Genomic DNA, 12,613 nt, shown 5'->3' with positions numbered 1-12,613 from the left:
CTCCTAGTAACCAACTACATTGGACTTTAGCCCGTGAGGATATAACGGAAAATTCTATAAATATCTTGTTAAAGATAACAGTTTCATGAATATATATATTTTTCAAATATTATATATATACCTCATTTAAAATTTTTAAGATTTGAGTTTTCCATTACTTCAGATAGAACTGGAAGAAGCTAAGTAAAGTAAGAAAAACAAGTTTAATAAAACTGTAAACATTATAGAGAAAATGTAAAACGTGTTAAAGTCAAATATTTTCTGAATAAGTATGAGAAATAAGATAATCTCAAAATTGTTTTTTGAAATAAGGTAATTGGGGTAATTTTGACAAGATTTATATAGTTTGCAAATATATAAGAAATATAGTGGAAATTTGATATGATAGTGTATTTTTTAAATTAGTTGTGAAAATGGTGTGTTTAAAAGTTCTTACTTCGAAAATATAAATTTATCAAGTTGCTAACAATAAATTTTTTGTTATGTTTACCAATTTTTATTTAAAAAAACATTATTATATGAAAAATTTGTTGTAACTAATCAATTATTTAGATTTGTTTAAGTTTTTAGCCAAATTTTCATTTTATTAAAGAAATAGTTCATCAGGTCGAAGTAAAGTAAATTAATTAACTGTTTGAGTTAATTTAATTTACTTTGGTCTTATGGACTATATTTCTAAGTAAATATCTAATCAATTAATTAATTTATTTCGGCCTGATGAACTATTTTTTTAATAAAATGAAATTTTGACTATTTTTTAAAAATAAATGAGCAATTGGATTAGTGACTTAATTGCACCGTATTATATTGAGTTTTATATAACTTTGTATTTTTCAGCCACTATTTAAAAAAATTTACGCTTTAAAAACACTATTCTTGTACTTTTCTCCAAAAATATCGGTCCTTTTGACGCCCAGAGCAATGGGTTAGTGCTTCTACAACTTTAGTCGGTCAGACTCCATTTGTTTTTAAATAAATTTCACAAATATGGTAATTTGTTTAATGTCTCAAATCTTTTAATATTCCATAAATAAATATGTTTTTTTTTTCCGATATTTTAAATGAAACTGCAAACCACTAAGAAAAATTAAATGAAACGGTAGAAAGTAATTTGTTTATTTGTTAAAATTTTAAATATTTAAAGTATTCAATATATTTCTATGTGCAAACGAGATATTTGTGTATATTTTGAAAGCTAGATTTTTGTTGCCTTGGGTGGATTTAACTTATTACTTCTCGTGCAATCTTTCTTTTTGGGGAATTGTTATGATCTCGTGTGATCTTCCCAGTTGTTATGATCACAACTGGTTTTTATATCCCATAAAATAAGATACATTTTGACAGTGAACAAGATCATTTTGTATGTCCATTAGTGTGTAAATGTTATATGCTGGAAACTCTTGTATTTTACTCATCATTTAAAAAATGTGAATTTAATTTAACGTTGTCAATTACATAGTTAAATTGTTGGTTGATTAAGAGTTTTGAAATTAATTTTTTTTAATCTAAATTTAATTTAAATTTGTTAATAGGAGATTCATCACGTCTTGTTTTTTTTTTTTTTTTTTTTTTTTTTTTTTTTTTTTTTTTTTTTTAGTAACAATCATACCGTCTTGTAGCAGGGGTTAATTTGTTAGTGTCGACATAGATCGACTTCTCTACCATCTCCAAAACATGAAATGTTTCATGTATTAAGATTACCCATTTGTGGATGTGCACTTGATAAGGAGGGGAAGAAAATCAAAACCGTTTTCTAACATATATATATATATATATATATATATATATATATATATATTTAATGTACTTTTTTTTAATATTTTTTTATTTTTTTTACGATATAACACGCATATTTTTATCGACGTATTGACGCTATGGTCATTAATAGAGAAAGTGTGTGCTTGTAAAAGAGAGATGGAGATATAGATAAAGAGGTTATTTTTAAATAAAATTAAAATGTTAAAATAAGCTATAATGTAAATTTGTGATATAACATAGATGAGTGTGATATAATTTTACTCTTATAAAAATTCTAAATAAATATTACATCAAATAATTATAAAAAATATAACACCATTTTACTTATAAAAGTTGCAATCTATCATATATGAGACATATTTTTTATATTTGGTTGCAGGGAAATACAACAGTGAAACCACTGGTTGAGGACTACACGATTTCACTCGCCTCGCCAATATCTAGTATCAATCTTTATTTGCCCCACATATTTAAGATGTGCACATGGTGATATTCAAGAGATTGATAGAGGTCCACGTTTACTTACGCAATACAACATTGTGTCTTCAGAATAGTCGATTTGACCGCAGAATGCGGAAATTCTTAGGAAGCAACGACGAGGATTTCTCGAAGAAATGCGATCATGTTTGTAAGAGAATCATGACGGGGATTATTTGGAGAAACATATTGCTATCTTTTAACATATTGTATAATTTGGACAAGGATTTTTTTTAACTTATAAGTTTGCAAACTTACCTCGGCTTCAACCATAGGGAATCCATCTCCAACTTGAGTCTATATGATTTATGACAACATCATTTCCCCAAACAGGCTTCTAAGGATCGAAATCCGTTGAGGACGATGACTATTGCGTGTAGCTGAAAATAATTGTATAATATAGTTTACTCTTTATTTTAAAAAATTTACCATAATTGATTAATAAAATTTAACAAGAAATTAAGAACTTACATTTGCGATTTCCCTTCTCTAGATATAATTTTGGTGTAGGTCACATCCAGAGAATAAGGAAGGTCGACGAGGAATGGAATACCTTCTTTAATAAACGCCAAAAGGTGAATCCAGAGAGGAGAATTGATCCATCATAGGCGGTTTGCCAAACTGATCAATATGTGAGAGAGCTGGAAATCGGTATACAAAATTGCAAGCTTCATCATCGCAGTCGCCGACATCCATACGTTGTATAAAAAATGGTGAATGCATCGGCTATCGCCCATGGCCAACATTAAACATTTATCCAAAAAAAGTTGCAATCTATCAAATAGAAGACAAGTTTTTCATGTTTAAGTGCATGGAAATGTCACATTGAAGCCACATGTTGAGAACTACGCGATTTTCATCGCCTCGCCAAGATCTAGTAATAATTTAGTCTTGTTTGCCACACATATTTCATATGTGCACATGTTGGTATTCAAGGGATTGACGGAGGTCCATATTTTCTTACACAATATCAAATTGTGTCTTGAATAATTATATATTACTTGATTATGATAATTGAGCATGTCAAATAATGAAGACCGAGACTTCAACCGATGTCATCGGATTGTAAGAAATGCATGTTATCAGACACTTGGGATGGAGAGACGGAGACTTCATGCTGGTTTATTGGTACGACCTTAATGGAAGGAAAACTTTCATTTGCTTTTTTGTGCCTCACGGAAGTACCATTTCCGTAGCTAACGGTATCGGAAGGAACTCTTCCAATAGCGTTTTGGAAGTGAAAAAAAGCTATCAGAAGACATTCCTTCCGTTAACTTCCATTAGTCATTTGTATTTATATTTTTAATTCAAAAAATTTTGAACCGTTGATAATTATACATCTAACGGCTGGTATTATGTCTCTTATTAATTATTATTTTTAATTAAAAATTAAAAATTGCTCCTTTCATTAATAAGCCAAAAAATTGCCTATGGAAATACCACTTCCGTTAATTTTCGGAAGGCAAAAAATTGCCTAACACAATGGAAGGCACATTAACGGAAGTGGTATTTCCACTTCCTATTAATGCCCAAGTTTAGGATGGACTATGAAATTCTGTGAGACATGGTTAATTTGACTCGCAGAATGCCGGAATTCTCATCAAACAACGATGAGGATTTCTTGATAACGTATTTGCCAATCCAAGGATGGCAAAGCTCTATAAAACAAAAGCAGGATAAGAAAGTGAAAAATTATCCGCCTCAATATTTTGCTACCAATGTAAGGGATCTCAGTAGAGAAATTGTCTAAATTACCACCATTTGATAAGTTTTTTCTAATTTTCCACCAAAAACTTAATTTGACCAAAAATACTAGTAAGCCACTTGTACAAATACAATATTACCCTCAACATGATGTCAACAATTGATATGTATTGATATCAACACTTGACATAGAGGTCAACAATTGACATCTATTGTTGATATCTGTGAGTTTTGGGTTCTCTGTTTGTTGACATAGATGTCAACAATCGACATCTATTGTTGACATCTATGTCAACAATTGGCATAAATTGTTGACATTAATTGTTGATGGTAAAATTGTATTTTTACAAGTGATTTAGTAGTATTTTTGGTCAAATTAAATTTTTGGTGGAAAATTAAAAAAAAAAAAAACTTATCAAATGGTGGTAATTGAGGCAATTTCTCATCTCGTATATCCACCAAAATTGTACTTGTACATACAATACGTTATGTGCTGGTGAAGTAAACATGAGCATTGCTTCTTTCATGAGAAATTCAATTGTCCATATCAAGGAAAAAAATGGGAAGATATTAAGTATAAATATATTGTTAAAGTTGGTTGATTATAAGTTTTTTAAATTAATATTATTTACCTAAATTTAATTATAATATTTATTAATTATATTTTTAATGTTGGTTGATTAGGTTGAGTATGTTGATATCTTGAGTTCAGATCCATCCCAAAAATATTGCACGCCCATTGAAGGTTATGTCTATGATTTAGGTAAAAATAAATTAGTCATAGTTCCCAAGTATTTGTTATTATTGGGCAAGAAACTGAAACATATATTTTTTTTACATAGAGTCAAGTTTATGTTTAGAAAGTTTTCGTTACGCCTCAAATTTTCGTAAAGCGCAACGACTTTCTTATAGGCGGTGGTCTAGCACTTGCACTGTGTTGTTACTATGGATTGACTGTTTTTGTTATTGGCAAAACTGTTGTTCTCTAGTATGTTAACATTTGTGTTGTCATGTGTTGTCTAAATTCACGTCAGGATCTGTGACGTGGAATTTCTGCAAAGTGTTTTTGTCTGATATGCTTCCGCACTTTTTCTGATCGAACAATGAGGTTTCAACATTTTCATTGGGAAAATCTAGCAAAGGAATCTCAACTGAGAATGTTTCATATAGAAGAAATGTTTACGGTGTAGAGTAGGGGGATATACTAGTCTCAAAATAATTCTCTTCTCGAGATTGTTGCTTTGATATTATTAATCTGGATCATCAGTTATACATTTTGTAAACTGAATTACAGAGAGACACATGACATTATTAAAATCATGAAAAACTGTAAACATCAATTTGAGTACTATTGATAATTGAAATTGCATCCAAGGTCGAATTATTTATTTTTCAACGATCACACTCTCATTCACTCTCATATGACTTGATGTTTCATTAAATGTGTATTTGACATTAGTCACCACTCACCATGGCCCAATTATTTGTGTGTACTATAATCGAGCTTGGAGATTTGATTAAGTTGAAGTTGAACTCGTCCAAGTATTATGGCACAATATGAATAGTCAAACTCACAAAAGATAAGCAGAACAAGATACAATATAAAGATTGTGTAACGGATTCCAAAATCAGAAGAAAAGCAGTTTCATATTATTACATGTTGTACATGATATGTATCCTAGATGATACTTTGTTGCATATATATATATATAATATCTTAATTTACACTTTTCTTTTTCTCGTCTTCTTCAGTGAGATCTATATAGTTGATAAGGCAAAAGAGAAGAAACAAAAAACAAAAAAAAAAACAGTAAGAACACCCCTATATCCACAACAACAAAAGTGATAAGATGGTCTATAAACTTATATGAGTTTAAACTTTGAACAATTTAGTTTTTGCCTTTGATTTTTCCATCTCAAAAGAGTGAAGATGTATCTTCTAGGGACATGTTAATTAGGTCCTCATTCCCTTGAACTGCACCATCATCAAGAAGCCACTTCTCTAGCAAAGTGAGAGGGACTTGGGTCTGGGCTTGGGCTTGGGTTTGGGTTTGGGTTTGGGTTTGGGCCTGGGTCTCCGTGGTATCATCGGCGGAGATCGAACCGTCGGATGAGTTGAAGCTGATCAAGGACTGACCAAATGCCAGGTGGCCATGGTGAGGGTCATGATCCGGTGTGGTGGCGCCACTCTGCGCGCCCTCGCTGGAGCTCGAAGTGCCCGGGTTGACCCGCCCCGTTTGACCCGGCTTCATCCAATTCTCCAGCAACCGGGCTATGTTGTCCGCGCTCGACGCGTACGCCGACGAGGATGTCGACGTGGACGAAGACGATTGGTACGATCTAGGAGTGGTCACGATGGACGGCTTAGATTCTCCGAAGCCGTCGATAGGCTTGTCGAGGGACAGAGCTTCGCAAAGGGCTTGCTTGGCCAAGTGGATGTCGGTCTGAAGCCTCCTCTCCCACTGGCCTTTCGAGACTTGTGAGCTGTTGTTGGCTGACGTGGACTCGTCTTGGGTGCTTTGACCATCGTGCCCTGTTTGGAGCTTCCTCAGCTTCTTCTTCAGGTGGGTATTCCAGTAATTCTTTATGTCATTGTCTGTTCTCTGAGGGAGATAAGAAGCAATTGCAGCCCATCTGAAATCAATTAAAAAAAAATAATATTTAATTCGTCATCATATTCTTTAAGTACAAATAAAATATGCAATCTAGATAAGCTCTCCCTAGATCCATGATATCATTATCCTTAAGGAATTTGATAATATATTCAACAAAATCTATCTAAAAAAAAACAGCATCACAACAACAAATACAATATATATAACATTAATTACCTGTTGCCTAAAAGAGCCTGGAGGTGAATAATCATCTTCTCTTCATGGTCAGTGAAGTTTCCACGTTTGATTCCTGGGCGAAGATAGTTAGTCCATCTTAGCCTACAGCTCTTACTACATCTCAGCAGACCTAAACAAAAAAAAAAAAAAAAAAAAAAAAAACCCCATAAATAAAACAAAAAATAAATAGCAAGAAAACTGAGGAATATTAAACAAAAGCGAATGAAATTATAAAATTAAATTTATGAACCTGTGTTAGTTGGGACTGATCTCCAATTCCCAGGGCCATGTTCTTGGATGTAAGAGACCAAGATGATATCTTCCTCAGGAGTCCATGGACCTTTCTTGACCCCAACTTTGTCACAGCAAGGTGGTCTTCCCATTTATTTATTATATCTCAAAAACAATATATTGCTTGAAGGAAAAGAAAGGGGTGAGTGATCTGTGTCGTTGTTGTTGTTGTTGTTGTTGTTGTTGTTTTTGGTGTATAATTGCTCTTGTTGTTGCTCTAAGCTTCTGATCTCTCCAAATAGGGAATAGTGTATATATTAAGAGGAGACAAGCGTCCAAAGGAAGGGTTTGCCTTGTTGTCTATCAACGATGCTGTATATATAAACATAGAAATACATACGTAGATAGATATGGTCAGATGGAGAGAAGAGACCTTGGGAGCTGTCCACGCTGACCCATTCATATGAGGTAAAACGGGTATCAATGGGAGAGAGAGAGAGAGAGAGAGAGAGAGAGTCAAAATGGCCAGCAAGTAGCATTTACTTCTTTGCTTACAAAAACAAAAAGTCAGCTATACTTAGACTCATCTCTTTATCTCTCTGCCCCTTAAAACCGTGTGTCATTCAATTCAATTTCGCCTTTGTGGTGGCACCGAAAATTTAACCCAATTCTCGTTTACGAGTTACGACGACACTCATCAATAATAATAATAATAATAATAAAGGACAATTAAGAAAATAGCTCAATAACTAATGAAGAATTTGTTGCAATTTGTAATAATAATAATATTGTTGTTATTAACTTATTATTATTATAGACCCGTAGTCTTTTAAGTTATGATGCATCATATGTTTTGTTACTGTTTTTTTTTTTTTTTTTAAGAATGAGAATACTTCAAATTAGTCCCATCTTAAGCACTTTAAATATCACTTTTGAGTTAAGAAACATATACACTGAGATACAGATTTAAATTTATTTTCAAATGCTAAAGTTTACGTTTAAAGATATTATACGTTGATACTTTATAAAAATAAAATACATATATATATATATATATATCTAATAATAATGTAACGGGGGAATTTGTATTCTTTTGTATGCAGTGCTTTTTATTTATAACTGAAAAAAAAAAAAAAAAAAAAACCTTCTCAGTTATAAATTAACAGCACTGTTTGTAACTGACGAGTGATTACTATATAAAAAAATGCAAATTATCGTGGCCAGTGTGAAGAAAAAAAAAAGTCAAATACAGCCGCATTTTAAGCATGTAGGACAGAGAGTAGCATTTCTTTTGGAGTTATGTGTGTTTCTAGCTTACAAGTTTTTTTTTTTTTTTTTTTTGAGGAAACGTGGTCGGAGCCACGGAATAACATAAAAGCCCTCACATATGGCGGAGGAATACCGTGGTTACAAAGATAAGAGTGAGACAGAACCAAACGGTAAAGAAACAGAAATAAACTCAAACAAAACAGGGCCCTAGAAGGCCTCGCGGGACCTCAACTCGCGGTCATCGGCCCTAATGGCCTCTTCCGAACAAGGCGGGACTAAACCCAGCCAGGTCGAGGACGGGTGATGGTTAACCGCATAGCGCGCTAGATTATGCGCAGCAACATTACAAAGACGAGAGATATGCAAAATGCGAAAACCCTCAAGCTCCCTCACCTCTCTGAAGATACGGTGCAAGATCGTCCCAAGCTCTGTCGCAGGCGTCACACCCTCATCGATCATCCTCACCACCCCCAAGCAGTCGGACTGGATCTCCGCTCTCCTGCCACCGACGCTGCGAACTAGCTCTATGCCCTGGAGGACAGCATACGCTTCCGCAAGCTGGGGGGAGAACCCCCTAGCCAGGAAAAGCGTCTGCGAGGCGATCACCTCTCCGGTGTGGTCTCGAACTATACAACCGACACCGAAGCCTCCACGGTCGCGAGCGAGTGCCGCGTCGACGTTAATCGAGAGGGTCCCGTCCCTAGGGGGGGCCATCTGGGGGTCGTAGTCGCCCTCGTGCTCGTCGGAGTCTCCCCAAACGTAGCCGCTCTGTACTCCTCTAGGAAGCTCACCGTCCACTGGACTAGCTGAGGCTGGCACCAAGCTGATCTCCCGGCCAAGACGTTGTTCCTGTGGTTCCAAAGTTCCCAAATAATGGTAAAGAAAAGGTCATGGAAACGAACCTCAAGGGTCTCCGTCGCTCTGAGGATAGCGTCGAAAGCATCGCCGTCTCTGAAAGGCGGAAGAATGTGGCCGAAGCCCACCTCTTTCCAGACTCTCCTGCTCCACCTGCAACCCCAAAAAGTGTGGAAAACAGTCTCTCTCGCCTCCTGACAAACAGGGCAGCTGTCGTCAGAGGTGATCCTCTTCTTAGCTAAGACTGCTCTGGCCGGGATCTGGCCTAAACAGACTCGCCAATAGAAGAGTTTCACCTTAGGAGGAACCCTTAGCTGCCAGAACTTCGTCCACCACTTCTCCATCACCGTCGGGTCTGAAGAGCTGGCGGCCGGAGTGCTGGCTCTCTCCATCGCGACACGGAAGCCACTCTTGACGGAGTACTCTCCGTTCTCAGTGTAGTGCCAGCGTCGCACGTCAGGAGAGCCCTCACCCCCACACGGAATACTCAGGATCGCCGCAGCGTCCTCTTCACCAAACATCGCTGTGATAAGATCGACGTCCCAGCTACCGTCGGGTCTCATAAGCTCAGCTACCCGCATATCGGGGGGAATCCAAGGGGGGTCAATCCAGGTGGCCGGTCTGTCCCTCGGAACCCAACTATCGCCCATGACCAACACAGACTCCCCGTCCCCGATCCGCCATCTCGAACCAGACTGAATGATCTCACGACCCCAAAGAAGACTGCGCCATATGGAGGAGCTACACGAGCCAGGGAGAGCCGTCATAATATCGCCGTCGGGGAAGTAGCTCTGTCTATAGACTCGACCAACCAGACTATCCGGTCTCTTCTAGCTTACAAGTTACAAGGATGAATGTCTCGTAACGAAGCTAAATCCGAAAAGTGTGAAATTCATTATAGCCATATAGGTTATAATTAAGCTGGGCTACTTTAGTATTGCTATAACTCAAAAAAAAAAAAAATGTTTAAAATTTTATCGTACGTACGAAAAGGGTGATTATACATACGTATTTGGTAAGTATTTATGATATATTTGATGTTTGATAAAATTAGTAAAAATGAAAGAACAAATATACTAATTCATTTATAATAAATAATATATATTTATAAGTCTATAAGTATTATATTAAAATGGATTTTTATAGATTATAAAAAAATAAACTGACTTTTGATGATTGAGATTAAAAATTATAAAGATAAAAAGAAACAGTGATGAGAAGAGAATATGTCACAAAAATAAAAATAAAAATTATGCATAAAAAATACGGTATTTTTTTTATTTTAGAAGGAATTTTTTTTTTTTTACTAAACACTCTAAACTATTATTAGGTGCTTAAGATTATTAAAAAAATAAATAAAAAATCAAAAGCAGCCTATCAATATATTGAATTATGCTTTTTTATCTACACCAAATGTTCTATTGCGCATATTTATAGACTGTAGACTAGGGGATCCACCCGAAAACTAAATATTAGTGTTCAAACTTCAAAGTGACATTTTGTTTTAAGATATGACTGTTGCATCTTCTACAGCGATCACCAAGATTTCTAACAAATTGGTCTTGTTTGTGTTTTTTTTTTAATCATTTAGAAAGCGATGAATTGCTTCTAAAAGTATATAAAATTTTAGGTCATTTGTAAAAGCCAGTTTTATTTTATTTTGAGACCAACAACGACTCCAAAATAATTTGATGTTGACTGATGATAATTCATTACAAGTGCTTAGTCACTTCTAAATATCGGTTCAAATTTTTCAAGAAATTTGAGCATTTAAATTCTCCTATTTTATTTTACGGACAATTAAAAGCGATAAGTCGCACTTAATAGTCAGGTCAAAATTTCGTAAAAATTTGAGCGATTTAAATTGCTTATCTTTTATGAAACATAAAATTAGAAAAATAACCAATTTAACGTTTGACATTGCTAAATAGCCAACATTTGATAAATATTAAGTAAATAGTCATTTTCAGATATAAATTTTAGATAAATAATCAATGTTTGGTAAATGAAAGTAGCTATTTACCTAAGATTTACAAAACTTTGACTATTTAGCAATATCAAATATTTAAGTTAACTATTTTCTCAATGAATCTTTTATTAAACAACGAAACTAGAAGTGACTACTCGCACCTAGAGGCAAGGTATAAATATTTATCTTACTCCTTTCTCGTCTGCAATCCTCTCTCTCTCTAGCTTCATCCTGCGCACGACCTCTAGATTTTGATAGTGCCCATGTAGCATCTCGTAGTTTTTTTTTTCTTACATGTAACTTGTTAGTTTAGGTATTTGAACGAATCATCTTTCAATTTCTTATTTTGGGTCCAAATTTTGGTGTTACAGTTCATGGGTTTGTTTTTTAGTTAATGTTGATGTGATTTCTATTGAGGTTGGAAAATGAGTGTGTTTGTGCCATGTTGAAAATTGATCATTCCAGGGGTTTGAAAATAGAGCCTTGTTAACTAATGGAATCAGTTCTTTTTATGGATTTTGTGGTTTGTTTGAGCTTTCCCTATTTAGTCTCTTGAATTTAGGTTTGATTTTCAGCATGAGATTAAAAAATTTATAGCTATGATTCGTCTCCTTGTTTTGTTGATGCTTATTGCCGAGTGTGGGATTGTTCCGAGAATTTTTTTTGTTTAATTTTTTTATTTTATTTGAATAGAGCACAACAACCATTTCAAAAGGAGTTCGTTGATCTTCCGCTTAATCATATTTACACGAGTCATGAGAAGCGACTTATGACATTTAAAGCGGTTATCCAATTATGAAACTAATTTTTTAAAAATCGGTTATCTGATTTAAAAATTAATTATCTCGTTCAAATCAATTTATTTTGCTGCAATTTTGAACAATTTAGACATAAAAAAAAAGTTACCTGGTTTTATAACTGGCTATCCAATTTCATTAGTTACTTTCAAAGTTACTTATCTACTTTATTAAAAAAATTAAAATAAAATTGGTTATTTATACAAAACCGAATTTTAGTATATTCAAAATCAACTGATCAAGTTTCATAAATCGGATCTGTTTAACTAAATTGGTATTTGTTTGAGGTGACACAATTGTAATTCTGGATTGGTTTTGTTTTACTTTGGAAGAATTTATCGTAATTAGTTAATCCCCTAGTTTCTTTTAAGATTATAGATAAAGTTTCATTTTATTAAGAAAATAGCTTAATAAAATGAAACGTTGACTATTTTTTAGAAAGATAATAGACTATTAGGTTACTGCCTTAATTGTTCCCTTAGTTTAACCGATTTTTAGTTAATTTTTCTTATGGATTTTATTAATGTATTATATTTTGTTTAAGAAGCTCATTAATATTTTATTGATGTATTATATTTTGTTTACGATGCTCATTAATATATTTCCATACAACGCACGTGTGTTCACGCGCGCGTGAGGGAGAAAGTTGTTCTTTGTCAATAACTAGATTGCGTTGGGCAAAGATCAAATTTGCTGGCTACTACAAGTTAAGATATTAATTC

The 12,613-nt window shown here is 34.1% G+C and overlaps 1 protein-coding gene across 1 annotated transcript; it reads right to left on the bottom strand.

Annotated features, from left to right (window-relative positions):
• Window positions 1–5,569: 5,569 nt before the first annotated feature.
• Window positions 5,570–7,563, bottom strand: LOC149384282 (myb-related protein 306-like). The gene is made up of 3 exons (XM_089628192.1): window positions 7,021–7,563; window positions 6,771–6,900; window positions 5,570–6,573 (listed from the first exon to the last, which is right to left on the bottom strand). The coding sequence occupies exons 1-3, from the start codon at window positions 7,151–7,153 to the stop codon at window positions 5,856–5,858; spliced, it is 981 nt and encodes a 326-aa protein (XP_089484318.1). The 5' UTR covers window positions 7,154–7,563; the 3' UTR covers window positions 5,570–5,855.
• Between the last annotated feature and the right edge of the window lie 5,050 nt (window positions 7,564–12,613).

This window comes from Urtica dioica, chromosome 10 (assembly GCF_054948205.1).
Source record: "Urtica dioica subsp. dioica isolate 48M chromosome 10, U.dioica_male_clone48M_v1_H2, whole genome shotgun sequence".
Lineage (NCBI taxonomy): Eukaryota > Viridiplantae > Streptophyta > Magnoliopsida > Rosales > Urticaceae > Urtica > Urtica dioica.
Note: the sequence above shows the minus strand (reverse complement) of the source record. Positions and strands in the feature narration are given on the sequence as shown.

Excerpts from the sequence above, each read along its gene's own strand:
- LOC149384282 (XM_089628192.1), bottom strand. The coding sequence starts at position 7,153 with ATGGGAAGACCACCTTGCTGTGACAAAGTTGGGGTCAAGAAAGGTCCA. Across the intron at positions 6,901-7,020 it reads ATCAGTCCCAACTAACACAG|GTCTGCTGAGATGTAGTAAG; the intron begins GTTCATAAATTT and ends TTTTTTGTTTAG. Across the intron at positions 6,574-6,770 it reads CAGGCTCTTTTAGGCAACAG|ATGGGCTGCAATTGCTTCTT; the intron begins GTAATTAATGTT and ends AATTGATTTCAG.